Consider the following 23,833-nt stretch of genomic DNA (forward strand, 5'->3'; position numbering starts at 1 on the left):
GACCACACCTGGAGTATTGTGTTCAGTTCTGGTTGCCACATTAGAGGAAGGATGTGGAAGCTTCAGAAGGTGTCCAGAGGAGATTTACCAAGATGCTGCCTGGATTAGAGAACACATCTTGTGAGGAAAAGTTAAGCAAGCTAGAACTTTTCTCTTTAAAGTGAAGGAGGATGAGCGGTGACTTAATGGAGGTGTATAAGATGGTAAGAGACATAGATAGATTGCACAGCCAGTACCACCTTCCCAGGGCAGCAGTAGTTAATACAACAGGACATACTTTTAAAGTAGTTGGAAGGAAGTATGGGGGGGGGGGGGGGGTGTCAAAGTAGCTTTTTTACATAGAGTGGTAAGTGCATGGAACGCACTGCCAGGGCTGGTGGAGGAGGCAGATATGTCAGGGACATATGAATGAAATTTTCAGTCAATGAATGAAAATATTGTGCTGTAACGTTCTATGTTCCATGTTGCCTTGACCACTTGTCCTTTCTCTGGGTTACTTGTTTACAAATTCCTCAACAGCTTCACTCCTCCCTACCTCTGTAATTTCTTCTAATCCTACAACACTGTAAGACGGTTTGCATCTTGAACTTCAGCTTCATACACAATCCTGACTCTAATCAGTCTACCGTCTGTAGACTTGTTCTCACTGGCCAGGCCTTCCGCTCCTTGCCATCGCGAGGCAATTCGGAACTGGCTACACCTCTATTCCAAGTTGTTCCAGTGCAATTACAACACTGCCATCTACCTGACGATGTGGAATATTGTTCCGTTATGTTCTCTTCACAAAAACATTTGAGACAAACCCAATCCAGTATCTGCCCAAGCAACACACACAAAATGCTGGAGGAACTCAGCAGGCCAGGCAGCATCTATGGAAAAAAGTACAGTCCAAGTTTTGAGCCTTGGTAGGACAGTCAACTGCCATGAAGTAGTGAAAGATATCGTTAATGGACCTATCATGTGGCACTTACTTATGAATAGGCTGTTCAATCTGCCCACTTCAGTTTCAATCAAGACTACCCTCCTTCATACTTCAACAGGCTTAGTCCATTCATGAACCAAAAGAGCTGAATTCTTGAGGTGAGTGTGATTAACCATGATTTCAACATACTGTTTTATTGAACTTCAAAAAGTTCTAATTAAAAACTAGTCAATATGCATGAAGGGGAAAATACAACAATTCACACAAAGGTAGAGGGTTGTGGTTGTTGATAGTTGATCATCCTAGCTCAAAAGTTCAAAGTAAATTTATTATGGAAGTACATATGTGTCACCGTATATAACCCACAGATTCATTTTTTGTGGGCATACTCAACAGATGGGATAGCTATAACAGGATCAATGAAAGACCACACCAACGTGGGCATTCAGCCAGTGTGCAAAAGACAACAAGCTGTGCAAACGCAGGAAGAAATAAGAATTGAGAACATGAGGTGACGAGTCCTTCAAAGTGAGTCCATAGGTTGAGAGAACATTTCAATGAAGGGGCAAGTGAAGTTATCCTCTCTGGTTCAAGAGTCTGTTGTTGTTCCTTTTCACGCGTTGTGGTGCATTGGGCAGCATGTTTGCCATTTCCATTGCATTTGACTTTTTTTTAACGAGGCTGAGTTGCTAGCTCGGCGCTTAAACCAGCACGGATAGAAAGCGTGCAAGGAGCCGGCTGAATTCGAACTCTGGACCATTTGCCGCAAAGTCCAGTGCTGATGCCACTACACCACCGTCTGGCCAAAGAGTTCCTTGGTCGAGGGGTAATAATCGTTCTCGAACCTGGTGGTCTGAGTCCTGAGGCTCCTGTACTTTCTCCCTGATGGCAGCAGTGAGAAGAGAGCATGTCCTGGGTAGGGGGTGGGGGTCCATGAGGATAGGTGCTGCTTCTCTGTGATAACATTTCATGTAGATGTGCTCAGTGGTGGGGAGGGCTTTACCCGTGATGGACTGGGCCATATTCACAACTTTTTGTGGGATTTTCCATTCAAAGGCGTTGGTGTTTCCATACCAGGCTGTGAAACAGTCAATCAATATACTCTCCACTACACATCTATAGAAGTTTTGGATGACATTCCAAATCTTCACAAACTCCTAATAAATTAGAGGCACTGCCATGCTTTCTTGGTAATTATAATTCCATAATGGGTCCAGGACAGGGCCTCTGAAATGATAACACCAAGGAATTTGAAGTTGGCTGTCCCTCTCTACCTCTGACCCTCCAAGGAGTACTGGTTCATGGACCTCTGGTTTCCCTCTCCTGAAGTCAATAATCAGCTCCTTGGTCTAAGTGACTTTGACCATGGAGTTATTGTTGGTGCCAGACGAGGTGGTTTGTATATAACTGATCTCCTGGGATTTCATGCACAACAGTCTCTAGAGTTTACAGATCATGAAGCAAAAAAAAAAACCCAAAAAACATTCAGTGAGCACCAGTTCTGTGGGTGAAAATGCCTTGTTAATGAGAGAGGTCAGAGGAGAATGGCCAGGCTGGTTCAAGCTGACAGGAAGGTGACAGTAACTCAGATAACCACACATTACAGCAGTGGTGTGCAGAAGAACACCTCTGAGTGCACAGCACATCGACCTTGAAGTGGTTGAGCTGCAGAAGTACCCACTGTGTGTATTTTCTAAATGGGGAGCTTCACTCTCAGCTCCAAAGAATTAGGATCACTCTAGGCCAGGAGTTCCCAACCTTTTTTATGCCATGTATCAATATCTGTGGACCCCAGACTGGAAACCTCTACTCTAGGCTGGTAATACAACCCACAATTTGCTTTTCACTGCTGCTTTGGGGAGCCATCTAAACTCGAGGAGAGAAGATTCATGCACCTTGCTGTAACCCAAGGGAGCAGGTACAAGGTACACAGGGATTTCCTGCCCTGCAGGCATTCATAGATTGCATTCCTGTCATGTTATTCCTTATAGACACTCCCTTGACAACCACTTACCTAATGATAGCTCTGGAGGGTGTTTTACACAATAGATAGGCTTCTAGTGAGCACTATTTTTCAAAAGCCTCTCCAGGAGGTCCTTTTGGAGCACTTCCTACAGCAGGAAGAGTGCTGCTTGAATTGTGATGTCCCTGGACACTGTCTGCCTGCAGCTGTGAGAACTTGTTTGTGACATTGACGCTGACACTGGGGATCCCAACAATGCCATTCTGTGAACCTCACATTTAAAATTACCAATTTTTATGGGGCTTCCATGAGTACTCTTTGGACGATTCCCAATTATGTTTTAAAGCCATTGAAAGAGTGTAAAGGGTTTTCTGGACCAGTGTCTTTGTCAATGCAGTATTCTACCAATGCACTGGAGTATCAGTCAAAGGGGTGCGTAACTTGAAACACCACCTTCCAATTCAGCATTCTGTGGCACAGTTGTGCGGTAGCACTGTGGTTGGGCTGCTGGGATTTGCAGATTTGATTTTTTTGTTTTGGTTGAACGTTGAGAAGGTTGCCAGAATTTGAGTGGATGTAGAGATGTGTTAAATAAAGCAAATGGTGTCTTATCAGCAGTGAGGAGATAAGGGGGAGAATGTAGTTAAATAACACATCAAATGTTGCATTCTAACATTAATGTTTAACAACCAATTGTTGAATTGTCCAAACTGTAGAATCGAGGTGCTGGTTGAGGAATGCTATAATGGAGAATATTTGCAAACAATCAACTGAATGCAAATGATAACTGTTCAAAGTTAACAGAAAAGGGCGGCTGATGGTCAGTGTCAGCTGAGTAAATGGGAAGACCCATGCTATATCTCTCTGTGATTCTATACGAACTAAAGTTAGAATGAGGAAAGATACCATTGTGTCTCTCACAATGGATAACATAAATTTCTTAGAATGTATACTAATGATAGTCCCACAGAATGGAAGTTGCCTATGTGTAATTTAACACGTCTACTCCCACAAGGGATTGATAGTCATAGTCATAGTCATAGTCATACTTTATTGATCCCGGGGGAAATTGGTTTTCATTACAGTTGCACCATAAATAATCAAGTAGTAATAAAATCATAAATAATTAAATAGTAATATGTAAATTATGCCAGGAAATAAGTCCAGGACCAGCCTATTGGCTCCGGGTGTCTGACCCTCCAAGGGAGGAGTTGTAAAGTTTGATGGCCACAGGCAGGAATGACTTCCTGTGACGCTCTGTGTTGCATCTCAGTCGAATGAGTCTCTGGCTGAATGTACTCCTGTGCCCAACCAGTCCATTATGTAGTGGATGGGAGATATTGTCCAAGATGGCATGCAACTTGGACAGCATCCTCTTTTCAGACACCACCGTCAGAGAGTCCAGTTCCATCCCCACAACATCACTGGCCTTACAGATGAGTTTGTTGATTCTGTTGGTGTCTGCCACCCTCAGCCTGCTGCCCCAGCACACAACAGCAAACATGATCGCACTGGCCACCACAGACTCGTAGAACATCCTCAGCATCGTCTGACAGATGTTAAAGGACCTCAGTCTCCTCAGGAAATAGAGACGGCTCTGACCCTTCTTGTAGACAGCCTCAGTGTTCTTTGACCAGTCCAGTTTATTGTCAATTTCGTATCCCCAGGTATTTGTAATCCTCCACCATGTCCACACTGACCCCCTGGATGGAAACAGGGGTCACCGGTACCTTAGCTCTCCTCAGGTCTACCACCAGCTCCTTAGTCTTTTTCACATTAAGCTGCAGATAATTCTGCTCACACCATGTGACAAAGTTTCCTACCGTAGCCCTGTACTCAGCCTCATCTCCCTTGCTGATGCATCCAACTATGGCAGAGTCATCAGAAAACTTCTGAAGATGACAAGACTCTGTGCAGCATTTGAAGTCCGAGGTGTAAATGGTGAAGAGAAAGGGAGACAAGACAGTCTCCTGTGGAGCCCAGTGCTGCTGATCACTCTGTCAGACACACGGTGTTACAAGCACACGTACTGTGGTCTGCCATTCAGGTAATCAAGAATCCATGACACCAGGAAAGCATCCACCTGCATCGCTGTCAGCTTCTCCCCTAGCAGAGCAGGGCGGATGGTGTTGAATGCACTGGAGAAGTCAGAAAACATGACCTTCACAGTGCTCGCTGGCTTGTCCAGGTGGGCGTAGACACGGCTCAGCAGGTAGACGATGGCATTCTCAACTCCTAGTCAGGGTTGGTAGGCGAATTGGAGGAGATCTAAGTGTGGCCTAACCATAGGCCAGAGCAGCTCCAGAACAAGTCTCTCCAGGGTCTTCATGATGTGGGAGGTCAATGCCACCGGTCTGTAGTCATTGAGGCCGCTGGGGCGCGGCGTCTTCAGCACAGGGACGAGGCAGGACGTCTTCCACAGTACAGGAACCCTCCGGAGCCTCAGGCTCAGATTGAAGACATGACAAAGTACTCCACATAGCTGAGGGGCACAGGCTTTGAGCACCCTGGTACTGACACCATCCGGTCCTGCAGCCTTGCTTAGGTTGAGACGTTTCAGCTGTCTTCTCATCTGTTCAGCTGTGAAGCCCACCGTGGTGGTTTCATGTGGGGAAGGGACAGGGTGGGGGACAGCATGACAGCAGGTTGGGGGATTGTGAGGAGGGGCAGGAGGGGAGAGTAGAATATGTGTTGGTTGGGGGCCGACAACAGATGACTCGTGGGAAATTCTTGATTACGTGACTGGTAGACCACAGTAAGTGTGTCCGACAGTGTGTCCTGGGGCTCCACAGGAGACTGTCTTGTCTCCCTTTCTCTTCACCATTTACACCTCAGACTTCAACTACTGCACGGAGTCTTGTCATCTTCAGAAGTTTTCTGATGACTCTGCCATAGCAGGATGCATCAGCAAGAGAGATGAGGCTGAGTACAGGGCTACGGTAGGAAACTTTGTCACATGGTGTAAGCAGAATTATCTGCAACTTAATGTGAAAAAGACTAAGGAGCTGGTGGTAGACCTGAGGAGAGCTAAGGTACCGGTGACCTCTATTTCCATCCAGGGGGTCAGTGTGGACATGGTGGAGGATTACAAATACCTTGGGATACGAACTGACAATAAACTGGACTGGTCAAAGAACACTGAGGCTGTCTACAAGAAGGGTCAGAGCCGTCTCTATTTCCTGAGGAGACTGAGGTCCTTTAACATCTGCCGGACGATGCTGAGGATGTTCTATGAGTCTGTGGTGGCCAGTGCTATCATGTTTGCTGTTGTGTGCTGGGGCAGCAGGCTGAGGGTGGCAGACACCAACAGAATCAACAAGCTCATCTGTAAGGCCAGTGATGTTGTGGGGATGGAACTGGACTTTCTGACGGTGGTGTCTGAAAAGAGGATGCTGCCCAAGTTGCATGCCATCTTGGTCAATGTCTCCCATCCACTACATAATGGACTGGTTGGGCACAGGAGTACATTCAACCAGAGACTCATTCCACCGAGATGCAACACTGAGCGTCATAGGAAGTCATTCCTGCCTGTGGCCATCAAACTTTTCAACTCCTCCCTTGGAGGGTCAGACACCCTGAGCCAATAGGCTGGTCCTGGACTTATTTCATAATTTACTGGCATAATTTACATATTACTATTTAACTATTTATAGTTCTTTTATTATTTATGGTGCAACTGTAACGAAAACCAATTTCCCCCGGGATCAATAAAGTATGACTATGACTATGAATGGGCAGGGGCCACAATGTCAAATCTGTTAAAGAACAGGTTAAATTCGTTGGCCCTGTCCACACTGCCTTCAGCCCCTCTGTTGCTAGTTTGCCGGAACCCTGTGATGGTCCTCATCCCACTCCAGACCTCCCTCATGTTGTTCTGCTGGAGTTTCCTCTCAAGCTTCCTCCTGTACCTGTCTTTAGCCTCCCTGATCCTGGCTTTCAGGTCCCTCTGTATTGCCCTCAGCTCCTCCCTATTTCCATCTCTAAACGCCCTCTTTTTAGCGTTCAGGATGTCCTTAATATCCTTTGTTACCCATGGCTTGTTATTTGAATAACAAAGGACAGTTCTTGCTGGAACATTGCAGTCCACACAGAAGTTGATGTAATCAGTGATGCACTCTGTGAGCCCATCAATATCCTCTCCATGTGGCTCACAGAGTGCCTGCCAGTCTGTCACCTCAAAACAACCCTGGAGCGTTTCATAAGCCTCCTCCGACCATTTCCTCACTGTCCTTGAGGTTGCAGGTTTAATCTTCACCAGAGGCACATAGCAGGGTTTTAGATGCACCAGATTGTGATCTGACCTTCCCAGTGGGGGGAGGGGAGAGGAGCTGTATGCATCCTTAACATTAGCATACATCAAATCCAGAGTCCTCTCCCCTCTGGTTGTACAGCTCACATACTGCGTGAAGTTGGGCAATGTTCTAGCCATGGTAACATGGTTGAAATCACCAGAGATGGTAATGAGGGCACTTGGGTACTGGGTTTGTAATCTGGCTATGACGGTGTAAATGATGTAACACGCCGACGTCGGGTTGGCAGAGGGAGGGATGTACACAACAACCACAATTGCATGTGAGATTTCCCTTGGCAAATAATATGGCCGGAGTCCAACAGCAAAAAGTTCAATATCCGGGCTACAAACACGTTCCTTGATCGTAATATGTCCAGGATTGCACCATCTGTTGTTAACCAGAACAGTAAGCCCCCCACTCCTTTACGCTTACCGCTCTCAGTGCAATTCCAGTCAGCCCAAACAGTCTGGAAGCCCTCTATGGAAACCTTTTGATCGGGTATGAGAGAGAAGGAGAGAGAGCTCAGTGGCAGGGTGACCAAGATGATTGGAAAACAGCCTCTGCCATATGGATATTATGCTCACATATTACTGGCTATACATATAGGTTTCTCTCATTAGAAAGGTCCAGCCTTGTGTGCATGTGTGTGGTGTCTTTGCCCCACTGCCTCCTCTATACCCATTCCCCTCACCCTCATCCTCCCTGTTGACTGTACCATTGATGCCTCCCACCCTGACACTCGAAACAACTTTTATGCCTGCGTCGAGGCATGCAACACAACACCAGCCACGAAACCTACTCCCTCCCTCCCAGCTGAGAAGCTACTGTCTATAACAGCAGTAGATGTGAAAAGGACTCTTCAGAGAGGTGGCCAAGCCAGTCAACATCCCAGGCTGGGTACTCAGGGAGCATGAATACCAATTCACTGACGTCTTCACGGAATTCTTCAACACTTCGCTCTTCTAGACTGCTGTTCCCATGTGCTTCAAATCGGCCACCATCACCCATGTACTTCAGAACTAAATGACTAATGCCTCTGGCACTGATGCTAATCATCATGAAGTGTTTTGACCAGCTGATAATTGCACATGATATTGATAATTCCACTATTTAAGAAGGGGGCAAGGAAGCAAAAAGGAAATTATAGACCTGTTAACTTGACATTGGTGGTTGAGAAGTTGTTGGAGTCGATTGTCAAGGATGAGGTTACGGATACCTGGAGGCATATGACAAGATAGGCAGAACTGAACATGGTTTCCTTAAAGGAAAATCCTGCCTGACAAACCTTTTACAATTTTTTGAGGAAATTACAAGTAGGCTAGACGAAGGAGATGCAGTGGATTTTGTATATTTGGATTTTCAGAAGGCCTTTGACAAGGTGCCACACATAAGGCTGCTTAACAAGCATGGAAACATGGAATTACGGGAAAATTACATACGTGGATAGAGCGTTGGCTGATTGGCAGGAAGCAGAGAGTGGGAATAAAGGGATCCTATTCTGGTTGGCTGCCGGTTACCAGTGGTGTTCCACAGGGGTCCGTGTTGGGGCCGCTTCTTTTTACATTGTACATCAACGATTTGGATTATGGAATAGATGGCTTTGTGGCTAAGTTTGCTGATGATATGAAGATAGGTAGAGGGGCCAGTAGTGCTGAGGAAACAGAGTCTGCAGAGAGACTTGGATAGATTGGAAGAATGGGCAAAGAAGTGGCAAATGAAATACAATGTTGGAAAGTGTATGGTTATGCACTTTGGCAGACTATTATTTAAGTGGGGAGAGAATTCAAAGTTCTGAGATGCCGCGGGACTTGGGAGTCCTCGTACAGGATACCCTTAAGGTTAACCTCCAGGTTGAGTCGGTAGTGAAGAAGGCGAATGCAATGTTGGCATTCATTTCTAGAGGAATAGAGTATAGGAGCAGGGATGTGATGTTGAGGCTCTATAAGGTGCTGGTGAGACCTCACTTGGAGTACTGTGGGCAGTTTTGGGCTCCTTATTTAAGAAAGGATGTGCTGACGTTGGAGAGGGTACAGAGAAGATTCACTAAAATGATTCCGGGAATGAGAGAGTTGACATATGAGGAACATTTGTCCGCTCTTGGACTGCATTCCTTGGAGTTTAGAAGAATGACGGGGGACCTCATAGAAACATTTTGAATGTTAAAAGGCATGGACAGAGTGGATGTGGCAAAGTTCCTTCCCATGATGGGGGAGTCTAGTACGAGAGGGCATGACTTAAGGATTGAAGGGTGCCCATTCAGAACAGAGATGCGAAGAGATTTTTTTAGCCAGAGGGTGGTGAATCTATGGGATTTGTTGCCACGGGCGGCAGTGGAGGACAAGTCATTGGGTGTATTTAAGGCAGAGATTGATAGGTATCTGAGTAGCCAGGTCATCAAAGGTTATGGTGAGAAGGCGGGGGAGTGGGACGAAATGGGAGAATGGATCAGCTCATGATAAAATGGCAGAGCAGACTCAATGGCCGAATAGCTGACTTCTGCTCCTTTGTCTTATGGTCTATATCAAAAACTCTATTCTTACCACAATGGACACTCAGTAAGATGCTTACTGACAGAACTGCGCTAAGACAGATGCCATAGCATCTATCATGCACTTGTCCCTGACATGCCTAGGAGACATGAGCATGTGTCAGAATGTTGTTTCTGAATTTCTGTTTGGCATTCTGATTGTCCCATAGATCTTGGTGAACAAACTCCTACTCCTTGGTCTAAATACACCACTGTGTAACTGGGTGTTAAACTTCCTAACTAACAGACCTCAGATAGTTAGAATGCACAACAGCTCCTCTCTCCCCATCATCCTCAACACTGGTGCTGTACACACTGCTCACACATGACTGCACGGCCAGACGCCCGAGCAATCACATTGTCAAGTTCACCAGTGACAAAGCAGTGCTGGGGCTTACCACCAACGGTGATGAGATGACCCGTGGGGAGAAAGTGGAAGAGCTCAAGGCGTGGTGCCAGGCAAATAACCTCTTCCTTAATGTCCGCAAGATAAAGGAGATGGTTGTCAACTTTAGGAGGACACACACCACCCTTTACTTTGGCAGCATAGTATTGGAAACTGAAAGCAGTTTCAAACTCCTGTGAGTGCACAAGACTCACAACCTCTTATGGTCCCCGAATACATCCTACACAGTCAGGAAAGCTCACCAACACCTTTACTTTCTGAGGAGGCTGAAGAGAGCTCGACTTTGTACATCCCTATTCATGTCATTTTACAGATGCCCAGTAGAGAGCATCCAAACAAGCAGCATATTGCTTGGTCCAGAAACTGCCCTGCAGCGGACAGGAAGGCTCTACTACAGGTAGACAAAATTGCCCAGTGCATCACTGGCACCAGCCTATCCACCATCAAGTACATATGTACAGAAAGGGCAGCGTGGCAGTGTGGTTAGCACAACGCTTTACAGTACCAGCGATCCAGGTTCAGTCCCCACCACTGTCTGTAAGGAGTTTGTACGTTTTCTCTGTGACCACGTGGGTTTCCTCTTGGTGCTCTGGTTTCCTCCCTCATTCCAAAGATACACCAGCTGGTAGGTTCACTGGTCATTGTAAATTGTCCCTGATTAGGTTAGGGTTAAATTGGGGGATTGCTGGGTGTCATGGCTCGAAGGGCCTGTTCTGTGTTGTAACTCAATAAATAAATAAACGTGCTGGAAAATTAACATCATGCGGGATCCCACTCACCCTGCTTATGGACTGTTTGTCGACTCCCATCAGAGAGGAGGCTATGTAGCATCAATATCAGGACCACCAGGCACAAAAAGCAGTTACTTTCTCCAAACCAACACACACAAAATGCTGTAGGAACGCAGCAGGTCATGCAGCATCTTTGGAAATGAAGAAATAGTCGACATCTCAGTCCTGATGAAGGGTCTTAGCCCGAAATATTGACTGTTTATTCATTTCCTGACCTGCTGAGTTCCTCCAGCATTTTGTGTGTGTTGCTCTGGATTTCCAGCATCTGCAGATTTTCTGGTGTTTGTGACTTTCCCCCAGCAGTAAGGCTGATCAACACCCCACCCACTAACTCCACCACTACTTTATTATGTCCTATCAGTCACCCTATGCACAGCCTACCATCATTTTATAAACATACAACCAATCGATGTATAGAAGCTATCTTATGTATTTGTTTATTGTTTTTTATTATTGTTGTGCTCTTTATCTTTTGATTTTTATTTTGTGTGCAGCATCAGATCAGGAGTAACAATTATGTTGTTCTCCTTTACACTTGTGTACAGGAAATGAAATGAAACAATCTTGACCCTTCATCCTCAACGTCATCCTCCCATTTTGTACCCCATCATTCACTGATTCTCCATCCATTCTCAGACTGCTTCTACTACCACGCAGCCTTTCTACTTCTGTGCATACCTCTCCACACTCCCAACCACATTCCCTCCCTCCAATCCTCGTGGCAGCTACATTCAGTTCACACACCTGGACAGTTGCCAGTCACACATGTGCCCACGTGTTTGGCTACACAACAACGCCTTCTGTAGACTGCAGAACCACCCAGCTAGGATGCAACATAGGCGCTTGTTCCTGGCTGTGCTTTGGCCACACTTGGCTTTGTGCCTGGTTACACACCCGGCCACTTCCAGTGGTGTACACACTCAGCTGCACCACTCCCCTACTTTCCACCTGTGCTTCAACTTCCAGCTTCTGCCCGTGTTCCTGCTGCTCGTAGTTAATGGTCGTGTGCCCCGGTATTTACAGAGATTGAATAATATCGGTAGAGCAAGTGAGCATGACTGACAATGTGTTTTCTAGTTCCATCTTGTGGCTGACACGTGCAGTTGCCAGATGGATATTTTACAGAATGTGGTCCCGAGAAAGAGCGGACAGTATGCTTGTTATAGATTTATAAATCAAAAACAACAAGAATTACTGCGGGCATATAAATAGTAATGCGTGCAGTGTCCTTACACAATCCAAATTATATCTCAGTTACAGTCCTTAATCCGCAGCTGTTGAATTCCAGCACCGATGGGCAGCTCACTGGTTGGGACCAGAAATTCCAGAGGCCCTGTGCTGATATAAATCATGTCTTTATCCTTAAAGGTGGAATGTTATTTAACTCTGTTCAAATTGTTGCCACAATTTCACATGAGGCTGGAAGTCTCACCTTCAAGGAGTTTTGCCTTGTAGATGAGACTTCCTTCGAGGCAAAGTATCTTTATGACCCATAGGCAGGTTGCGGGATCAGAACCGAACTGACCTACTATTAAGGACCCCCATCGCCCAGGTCATGCCTTGTTCTCATCGAGGAAGAAGCACAGGAGCTTGAAGGCACACACTCAGTGATTCAGGAACAGCTTCTTCCCCTCTGCTGTCCGATTTCTGAATGGGACATTGAACCCATGAACACCACCTCACTACTTTTTTATTTCTATTTTTAGATTACTTATTTAACTATTTTATATATTTACTATCATTCAGATTTTTTTCTATTATTATGTATTTCATTTTACTGCTGTTGCAAAGATAACAAATTTCAAAACATATGCCGGAGATATTAAACCTGATTCTGATTCAGCAACTCTATAAATTAATTTAGCAGTGCTGGTGATTCTGATAAAAACAGGCGCAAGCCTAGAGATTGGTCATCTTCTTCACAGTGATTGCTGCCTGGGGTAATGGGGCTGTGTTGGGGCAGGAAGGGTATTAAGTGGAGCAGGAGGAGAGGTTTACATTGTAAATTACATTCTCCAGAGAAGCAGTTGCCACTAGATGACCAATGATCTCTCGGAAAAGGGTAGTTATTGTTATTGTTGAGCAGTCTAAGATCTACAGCCTCCTTAGACAAAGGATTTTTCCTCTTTGCTTACCGTTACCGATTTCGTACTTGTGGAACTACGTGAATATAGTAGGCATTGATTCAAATAACAACCAGACCTCAGGCACATGGGGCTCATCAGCCGTGGTTGGCAGCTCGTCTAGGAGAAGGAAATCTCTGATCTCAAACCTCCACTGCCTTGCGGCTACACCCACTCATGGGAAGACTTCAAGAGTAAACCCTGAAGTAAAAATCCAGAGCTGGAGTCCCTAAGGGAGTTCAACGCTGACTGACAACTCCTGCGACGCTGCTGGTGCCAAACTGTCAGTCTCTGCTCTTCCTTTGGATTCATCAGATGTGTGGAGAGGGGAAGCCTGCTACAAGGACACCAGCTTGCTCTCCACAAAATGCTGGAGGAACTCAGAAGGCCAGGCAGTATCTATAGAAAAGAGTATAGTGGACTTTTCAGGCCAAGACCCTTCAGCAGGACTGGAGGGAAAGAAGATGAAGACTAGAGTTAAAATCAGACATCCCACCCTGCAAAAACTCATTTCAGGGAGATAGCACCACCACTCCCGCCCCTCGCAACTCCATATCCCCTCCCCGCACCCCCCGGTCGACCTCCAAGGGTGTATGTCTACAGGGAGTTTGGTATCATCACGTAGGACATCAATAGAGTAGCTCCATAGCAGCTAGCCAGCTAATTTAAATAACATTAGCTACGCTAATGAATGAATGACACCTGTTAAACTCACCTCAACATGTCTTACAGTCATTTAACCCACCATGGGCAATAGAAAAGTCACTGTTGCAAACAGTGCAGCGAGCAACACTGTCATTATTTTTGACCTCTATTAGGCAGGGGTACACTTTAGTGTAGTCTGGGGTGAAGTACGTTTTATATTTTCTTTTTTTTTGTAACCCTCTGCCATAGTGCTGCAGGACACCAAACTGAACTGGTGGAAAATGAAAGAGAGAGAGGGGTCGACTGTAAAGCCCACCCACAAAGAAAATGGATAGGTCTACTTAGCACAAAGAGAGATCAATGAGGATCCCCTCCCCCTCCTGCTCGCTCTCAAAAATAATCGATTTCCAGGATATTGTATATAATTTGCAGGCGTCAGGGTGCCGCTATCAATATGCAGGAGACTCCCGGAACTTCTGGGAGAGGTGGGTTGTCTGTAAAAGGTGGGGGGAGGGGAGAGAGAAACACAAGTTGATAGATGAAACCGGGAGAGGGAGGGATGAGGTGAAGAGCTGGGAAGTTGATTGGTGAAAGAGGTACAGGGCTGGAGAAGGGGAAGTCTGATAGGAGAAGACAGAAGACCATGGAAGAAAGAAAAGGGGGAGGAGCACCTGAGGGAGGCAATGGGTGGGCAATGAGATAAGGTGAGAGAGGGAAAAAGGGAATGGTGAAGGAGGGGGGCATTACTGGAAGTTTGAGAAATTGATGTTCAATATCAGGTTGGAGGCTACCCAGACTGAATACAAGGTGTTGTTCCTCCAACCTGAGTGTGGCCTCATCACGACAGTGAAGGAGGTCATGGATGCATATCAGAATGGGAATGGGAAGTGGAATTAAAATGGGTACCACTGGGAGATCCCACTTTTTCTAGCAAACGGCAAAGCAGTCTCCCAATCTACATTGGGTCTCACCAATATACAGGAGGCCACACCGGACACAGTATATGACCCCAACAGACTCACAGGTGAAGTGTCGCCATACCTGGAAGGACTGTTTGGGGCCTTGAATGGTAGTGAGGGAGTAGGTGTAGGGGCATGTGTAGCACTTGCTCCACTTGCAAGGACAAGTGGCAGGAGGGAGATCAGTGGGGTGGAACGAATGGACATGGGTTTCAGGTAGGGAGCGGTCCCTGTGGAAAGCAGAAAGTGGTGGAGGGGGGAGAGAAGATGTGCCTGGTGGTGGGATTCTGTTGGAAATGGCGGAAATTGGGGAGAATTACGTGCTGGACGTGGAGGTTGATGGTGTGGTAAGTGAGGACAAGAGGAACCCTATCCCTCGTAGGACGGCGGGAGGATAGGGTGAAAGCAGATCAGGAAAGATGAGGGAGGTGTCAGAAATGAACCAGGTAAATTAGAGGGCAGGGTGGAAGTTGGAGGCAAAGTGGATGAGGTCAACGAATTCCACATGGGTGTAGGAAGCAGCGCCAATGCAGTCATTGATGTAGCATAGAAAAGTGTGGGACAGCCAGCAGTGTAGGCTTGGTACATAGACTGTTCCATGTAGCCGACAAACAGGCAGGCATAGCTGGAATCCATGCAAGTGCCCATGGCTATACCTTTTGTTTAAAAGAAATGGGAAGAGCCCAGGGAGAAATTATTAAGAGTGTGGACAAGTTCTGCCAGATGGGGGAGAGTAGTGGTGGAGTGGAACTGATTAGGTCTGATATCCAGAAAGAAACAGAGAGCTTTGAGGCCTTCCTGGTGGGGGACGGAGGTGTGTAGGGGCTGGACATCCTTAGTAAAAATACGATGATAGGGTCCAGGAACTTGAAATTCTTGAAAAGATCCAGAGTGTGTAAAGTGTTATGGATGTAGTAGGAAGGGACTATACTAGGGGAGATAAAGCAGAGTCGATGTACACAGATACAAGTTCAGTGGGGTAGGAACAAGCTTAAACAATAGGTCAACCTGGACAAGTGGGTTTGTGGATCTTGGGTAGGAGGTAGAAACGGGAAGTGTGGGGTGCGGCAACCATGAGTTAATGGCAGTGGATGGGAGATCCCCAGAGTTAATAAGGTTGGTGTTGGTGTGGGAGACAATGGCCTGGTGCCCCTCAGTGGGGTCCTGTTCTGGGCTAAGTAAGAGGAGGTGTCTGAGAGTTGTCGCTGGACCTCAGCAAGGTAGAGCTCAGTATGCCAGCCTACCACAGCACCCCCCTTATCTGCAGGTTTAATGGTGAGGTTAGGATTGGTGCAGAAAGAATGGAGAGCAGAGCATTCGGAAGGAGTGAGGCTGGAACTGGAGAGAGGAGTGTTGAAGTTGAGACGGTTGATGTCCCATCGGCATTTGACAAAGAAAAGGTCCAGAGTCGACAGAAGACCAGAGCAGGGTGTCATCAGATGGGAGAAGGGGTCATCAGTGTGGGGTGAAGTCCTTCCCAAAGAAGTGGACACGGAGATGAAGACGGTGGAAGAAAAGGTCAGTGTCATGGTGGGCACAGGGGGGCAAAGGTGAAGCCCTTACTGAGGGCAGAACGTTTTGCCTCGGGGGGGGGGGAGGTCTGTTGGAATAGTGAAAACCCAGCAGGGATGAAAGCTGGATTGGAGGGGGGAAGGGGGTTGGTAGTTTCTGAGGGGAAGGAGGGTTTGGGGTTGGTGGGGTAAGAGGAAGATGGAGTCTCTGACAGGATTGCAGATCGGAGGAAGAGGAGACAAGGGTACCAGCAGCAGCACGTGAAGACCCAGCCTGGAGGTCAAGGCGGGAGTCAGAGTTGGAGGTTGCACAATCGGCCCTTTGGAGGTGTCCGAGGTCGCTGGAACCTGCATCGATGGCAGTGGAGTCTGGGTTTTGAATCTGCTCTGGATCGTTAAGAGCCATTGAAGTCTACAGTGGGGATCGCGGTCTGGAGACGTTTTTTCCCTGGCGGGGATTGGAGGTGTAAAGGGACTGGATATCCATCGTAAAAATAAGATGATGGGGTCCAGGGAACTTGAAATTATTGAAAAAATCCAGTTTTTTCCCCTGGTGGGGGATCTCCCTTCCAGGTGAGGTTAATTTCACCTGTGAGCCTGCTGGGGTCATATACTATGTCCAGTGCATTCAAGGCCCCAAACAGTCCTTCTAAGTGAGGCAACACTTCACCTGTGTGTCTGTTGGGGCCGTATACTGTGTCTGCCAGCATAACCTCCTGTATATCGGTGAGACCCAACACAGGTTGGGAGACCGCTTCACCGAGCACCCACGCTCTGTCTGCCAGAAAAAGAAGAATCTCCCAGTGGCCACCCATTGTAATTCCACCTCCCATTCCCATTCCAATATGGCCTCCTCCAGTGTCATGGTGAGGCCACACTTAGGTTGGAGAAACAACTTATATTCAGACTGGGTAGCTTCCAACCTGATGGCATGAACATCGGTTTATCAAACTTCCAGTAATGCCCCCCCCCCAACATTCTTCATCCCCTTTTCCCTCTCACACCTTATCTATTTACCCGTCCATCACCTCCCTCAGGTGCTCCTCCCCCCTTTTCTTTCTTCCATGGCCACCTGTCTTCTCCTGTCAGACTTCCCCTTCTCCAGTCCTCTATCTCTTTCAACAATCAACTTCCCAGCTCTTCACTTCACCCCTCCCCTCTCCGGGATTCTCCTATCACCTTGTGTTCTCTCTCCCCTCCCCCCCCCATCTTTTGATTCTTTTTCCCTCCAAGTCTTGCAGAAGGGTTTCAGCCTGAAACGTGAACTGTGCTGTTTTCTGTTGATGCTGCCTGGCTTGCTTCCTCCAGCATTTTGGTGCGTGTTGCTTGGATTTCCAGCATCTGCAAATTTTCTCTTGTTTGAGTTTGCTCTCCATATCACACAGCTAGAATGCAACATCCATTGCCGACCCTGACAGACCCCGGAGGCCTCACAACCAGTTCTCAGTTCTTGTATAAACTGCAATCAGTAATCAGTTTGAAATTAAATTAAATTAACTGTGTAAACAAACTGTGCTGTTAGTAGTTCACAGGCTACTCAGACCAGCACGATCCTGAGACATTCTAAGATGCATTAGCCAAGGTAGGACAATAGGCGTGTGCCAATTCACCTCCATCAAAAACCTTCAGCTAAACTTTGCTTCGTTGCAATTGAGATCAGGGAACTTCCACCCTGCACATCAAACATGGCCGTAAGCAGATTTACTCTGTTCTTTAATTATTGGGATATTTGTGTACACATTGTTAGTCCCCACAATTCTGAATGTCTTGTTTCTGTCTTCAGGAGCGTTTGCACTATCCATGTGAATTACTTTGTGTTTGCAGATTGTAAGGAGTCTTGTTGGTTAAAATTACCTTGCATTGTAAATATGTAAATCAGCAGAACCACTTGGCAGCCTCAAAATGTTGAGGTAAACAATGCCATTGTAGTTGTTGATAATGTATTAAATCAGGGCTGTTATCTTTGTTCCTAACGATCTTTTGTTCCTCATAATTGTGTGTTCAGTGATACTTTACTGATAGGATCTCCTTGTGAATAAAGACTTTCATGTGAACCAGCTTTAATCTCTAAGTGACTCATTTCATAGTCTTGCACATGTTTTTTTTAACAGCTTCTTTATGCTATAACTAATTGGTCAAAAACACAAGAGATTGGTCAAGATCTTCCCAGATTTCTGAAGTCTTTGAACCAATTTCTAGAAACTGATATTTTTCTGACCGAGTCAATATTATCTCCATAAAATGTCTTTTCAACCAATAGATTCTAATAGGTCTGAATTGCTGGAGGTGGCTGCACCTTTAAAAATAACCTTAAAATGATGATATCTGACCAGTACTCACACATTAATGGCATCATAAGATTTCTGCTTGTGTTCAGCAGCCATCTGGGCACATCAAGGCCTCAACAACATGGTGTGTTGTTGAAACAGGACAAGAATATCCTGCCAGAGTTCTCGGGCTCTCCTATTTTATATGCTTCCACCACAAGCAATGAAAATTGGTAATTGTGACTTTGCCTTTAAGAATTTTGACACCTCTCTTCTAACCAATCAAACCAATTCAGGCTTGTCACATTCATAGCAGAAAAGCTTCAAATGTTAACAACAGGAATTCTGCAGATGCTGGAAATTCAAGCAACACATATCAAAGTTGCTGGTGAATGCAGCAGGCCAGGCAGCATCTCTAGGAAGAGGTGCAGTCGACGTTTCAGGCCAAGACCCTTCGTCAGGACTAACTGAAGGAAGAGTGAGTAAGGGATTTGAAAGTTGGAGGGGGAGGGGAGATCCAAAATGATAGGAGAAGACAGGAGGGGGAGGGATAGGCCCTTTTGCCTATCACCTGTCCAGCTCTTGGCTCTATCCCCCCCCCCCCCCCACTGTCTTCTCCTATCATTTTGGATCTCCCCTCCCCCTCCAACTTTCAAATCCCTTACTCACTCTTCCTTCAGTTAGTCCTGACAAAGGGTCTCGGCCTGAAACGTCAACTGCACCTCTTCCTACAGATGCTGCCTGGCCTGCTGCGTTCACCAGAAACTTTGATGTGTGAAGCTTCAAATCTTCATCAGGTCAGGTCACGGAGAACTGGGAAACAAGTCAGTTTTATAGTTTGGAGAGAGTGGGGGAGGGGTGATGGATAGGACAAATAGAAATCTCGAATAGGTGAGGCTAGGGCTGCTGGGAGGATCCGCGTATTGTTTTCCCGAGGCTGCCTGATCTGCTGAGTGTTTCTAGCATTTCTATTTTTAATTTCCAATTTCCGGTGTCTGCACTTACTCAGTTTTCAGTCTATTATAAGCCTTATTTGCTTTATAATCTGATATTATAAAATGTCATGTGTGTTTACCATTCCTTTGGAACACGTTAGTTCTGTAGGTTGTTACCTTTTCTGCTGATAGTAATTCTGTCTTGTTTCTTGGAAAAAATGACTGAAGGTATAAAAGTCACATCAGCCAATTCCGTAAATTAATGATAACAGTAATAAAGTGGAAGTCAGGAACACCATGAAAGTCAGAAAGACTACAGAGGCCAGAAGAGAAATGTTTCAGTGTAAAGTTCAGTACATTGACAGTCACATGTTCCTTTCCCCATTTATGGGAATAGGCAGCACCCTGATGCAACTTGTTGCTCAGATTTTAAGAAATTTGGGTTCCGTTTATTCCCTCCTTACTCTGCATGAAGACCTTATTCTCATCAACACAAAATATTTTATCAGTCACCTTTGTTCTAAACCATTATTTAACTCAAAACTGTGTACAAAATTAACCTTTTAGATTTTAAAAATATTTTATTCCTTATCTCCCATGTTGAAGACTGTAGAGTTATGCCCAATCACCCTATCCCCTCACCAACTGCAGAACTGGATTTGGCTTTGCTGCATCTCCCCCACCTCCATCATCATTATGTGCTGTGTTCCCCTCCCCCCCCCAATCAGCTGGTTCAATTACAGTGAATGTTTGAATAATGCGTTTCATATCCTGTCGCCACCCTCCCAGGGAACCTGGACACCTATCTTCTGGTCTGACCTACTTTATTATATTTGTGAATGCCCTTTCTTCATTCATCCTTCACACCGTGCTGTTCAATGGCTGTAGTGGAAAGATTAGCCAGGCAAGCCCCTAACATTACTCTAAACCAGGGGCTCCCAACCTTTATTTATGCCATGGACCAATACCATTAAACCAGGGATCTGTGGATTCCAGGCTGGGAACCCCTGCCTAACCCTTTCCCACTCCTGATAATGAAAGCAATTGGCAACATAATGGAAGAACATCTCCTTATTCTCCCCCCTTGGAACACTGCAAAACATGAAACTTATTGAAGAAAATTACCTGGTTTCTTCTTAGCAACTGGCACCACCTTTTTCTGGTCCTTTTTCTCAAACACTTTTTTAATATCAGAAATATTAACCATCTCTTCGGAATCAGGCTTTCTCTCAGTCAAGTCATTGGCCTTGTCAGGCATCACCTTTGATGATTCCACAGGGGTCTCCAGAAGCCTGCTCAACGCTGCTGCGGTAACAGCTGGTTTCATCTCTGTGGTTGAGCTTGTGTCAGGTGGCTGATGGTTTTGTTCTTTCCCCTGTCCACCCACCACGTCAGTGAGGTCAATAGGACTACTGCCTTTCTCAGACTCGTCACTCAGCTCACCCTTCCTGTCTTCACCACATTCAACCTCTATGCCAGCATTTTGTGAAGGTGGCCCAGCAAAATCAGCTTGGTCAGGCCCATCAGCACCAATGCTGGGTGTAATTTTGCACAATTCACTCTCTTCTTTGACATGGCCTTTCTGTGGAGTCTGATCAACTTTGCCAGGCTGCTGATCATGTACAGCACAGTCCTTGTCATCAGGCTGGCTCTCTGCAGAACCATAAGAGCACATGTGCTTCACGTTGAGTACCTTGCTCTGTACACTTTGCATTGTTTGATCAGACTTGGTCATCTGGTCTGCCTGCTGCAACAAATGGTCCTGTTCACGGCTGTTAGTGTAAGCTTGCGGACTGAGCTGTTTGTTAGTGGCCTTGTTGCTGCAGAGAGTTGCATTTGTGCTTGCAGGCTGCATAAGTGGTGCGGTGTGGTCCAGTTTAGACCCGTACACATGTTTCAGATCTTGATGAGCTGAAGCACCTTCTCCATTCTCATCAAACCGGCTGGGATTTTCACAGCGTGCAGTGTCTTCCAGATCACTACTTGAAACCCAGTCAATGAGGCAAAATGTGTCAGCCTGTTCTTTAGGATTAACCTTGTCTAATATGCTTTCAACCAATTCACCGCTGCCAGGCCTGCTTTCCTTAGTGCTTGAAGCTTGGTTTGACTGGCTGACCTGTGTAGAGATGGTGACACAACTGGACTTGCTATTATCTATTTGTGACTCCACCCCAGAGATGGATGAATTGGGCTGTCTGTCAGGACTTTGGTCTTCTGCAACAGATCCATTCTCATCAGCAGACGCGGCCAGCTTCACCAAAGGTTCAGTGTCTGTGTTGTCGAATAGCGTATATTGGTCACTTTGTGGGATTGGGCAGTGTACACCAACATCTCCACAAGGAATTGCATTCAGATCTGATGAGGGACTTGCTTCATTAATCTGAGTTGCTTGTTGATCAGGTTTGGCAAGATAGAGCTCAGTCTGAGAGAGAAAACGCTTTAGCTCACGCCCACAAATCTTTACCTCCTCATCAGCAGCCTCATCATCCTCTTGATTTTTAACCAAGGTATTCTTCCATGAATCTGTTGTTGTATTTTTAACTCCTTCTCCTTCAGTATTCGTTTCTTCTTCTTTCAGATTGTATTTTTCCACGGTCACAACCTGGTCCTCAGCCAACACAGGTGCAGATCCATCCCTCACACTTCTGGTCTCTACAGTCTTTTCCGGCTCGCTTACAACACGACTTGCAACAGTCTCGCCTTGAGACAGCGCCTTCTTGGAGCCTGCTGTTTGGCGTTCAGTGTCATTCCCAAACCATTTCTCTCTCAGTGGTTGTCCATTGGATTCAAGAAATACACTGCTGCCTTCTGCGGCTTTCCTCACGTCGCTGCTGCTCACAGCTTTTAAGGTGCTTTCTTTTTGCTCTGTGGGTAATGGAGAGGCTGTTTGATAATTATCTTCCTGTTGCTGCCCAGTAGATGTATTTACAACAACACTCTGGCATGCTGAAGTAAGCCAAACGTTACCTTTAATTTCTGCTTCCATGCCACAAATCGAGACAGTTTTCTGTTTAGAGTTAGCATATTCAGTATCCTTCTCACTTTTCAAAGCACAAGGGTCTAAATTCTGTACAGAGCTGTCTTGATTGACTTTTTCATTCTGTGGTGGTTCCTTCGCTGCCTGTTCGTGCTTATTCACATACTGCTGAAGGAATGCTGTTTCTGTATCATCTTGCCTCGCACTGCTGCAGAATGGGGCAGGCTCCACACCGGTGTTAGAACTTCTTGCTTGGGAGAGGCTGTCATCCGTACTTTCCCAGCTACCCTCGATGTCATCAATTTTTTTTGCTTGTTCCATTTCAAACACTTGATAAAGAGGAAGAAACACACAGGGATTTAAAAGCAAAATATAGAAACCTTCAACTCAACAAAAAGCGGAGCTTATTTAAGATCAACCAACCCCCAATGAATATACACCAGGCACTGTCCTTTTAAAGCTATGTAGTTGGATGCCTAGCCATAGTGCTCATCTTTTTCCTACTAGGGTGATGCTGTGGACAAGATTAAGCAAGAGGCAGCTGATTGGCTGGGTTTAATTGGGTAACACAGAATGACTTGTGCAAAGAAAATCTGCTGTAGTAAAGATAAGCAGGCAAGAAAATCCCCTCACACGTTTATCATGCTCAACCTCTCAACCCAGTTTGTTTAATATTTCTGCCCTGTAGAATCTTACCAGTTGTTTTTATCGGTAATGCGGTAGTAGATTTTCAGAGACCACACACCAACGGTAGCCAAGGTGAAAGCTGAGGCGAACTGATGATCTCTTATCTTGATCTCTGACCTTTGGCTCACATAGCAACATGGAAAATAATTTGCATTGTAAGCTCTGCATCTGTTCATTGGTTAAAACAGTATTTGTGTTCTTTGAACAGATAGGATTTTAAGTTCTTTACATTGGCTCCTGACTAAAATGTATTGAATGCTGTCATGTAGTTGACTGATACAATGTATTTGCTTTCAGTCCCAGAAAGATTTGAATTTAGCTTGCATATAAACAAACTTCTGCTCTCAACTTACATTCACGGTGAGACCAATTTGTAAAGAATAGACTTTCACAAGTAGAAACTCATGCCTCAGTTGGTAAATATGCTAATGTTTGCACAACAGAACATACAAAGCAGAAGAATACAAGGTTCAATGGGAATTTTTGATAAAGCAGCCTGACAGAAAGATAAAACTATATTGGGGGGAAAAAACTCAACTAAACTCCTTTATAATATCTCTTCATCAACTCTGGTAAGGAATACTATTGTCCAGGCAGTTTTTAGCTGTAATATGCAAAGAATGCAGATTTATGTGAGGAACAGTGGGGAAGGATGGACAGGACATAATCTTTTGCTCTCCCTTTGTAAAGTACTTTCAGAGAAGAAAGAGGAAGTATATGCATTTGTCATTGCTGTGGCCAAACATTAGATTATAATTTTGAATGCCTCCAAATATAAGCTCAAGTATTGTATAGATTGCTGAGCAGGGTGTGGAAATATACTTTACT

General features: G+C 45.7%; 1 protein-coding gene across 1 annotated transcript in view; it reads right to left on the reverse strand.

Moving 5' to 3' along the window:
• LOC140190671 (coronin-1C-like) overlaps positions 1–22,733 on the reverse strand; it is a 179,259-nt gene extending 156,526 nt beyond the window's left edge. The window contains exon 1 of the mRNA XM_072247436.1: positions 20,467–22,733. Within this exon, the coding sequence (XP_072103537.1) occupies positions 20,467–22,639 (2,173 nt within the window). The 5' untranslated portion in view covers positions 22,640–22,733. The remainder of the gene's footprint in view (positions 1–20,466) is intronic.
• Positions 22,734–23,833: the final 1,100 nt, after the last annotated feature.

The sequence above is a fragment of the Mobula birostris genome, chromosome 31 (assembly GCF_030028105.1).
Source record: "Mobula birostris isolate sMobBir1 chromosome 31, sMobBir1.hap1, whole genome shotgun sequence".
NCBI lineage: Eukaryota > Metazoa > Chordata > Chondrichthyes > Myliobatiformes > Myliobatidae > Mobula > Mobula birostris.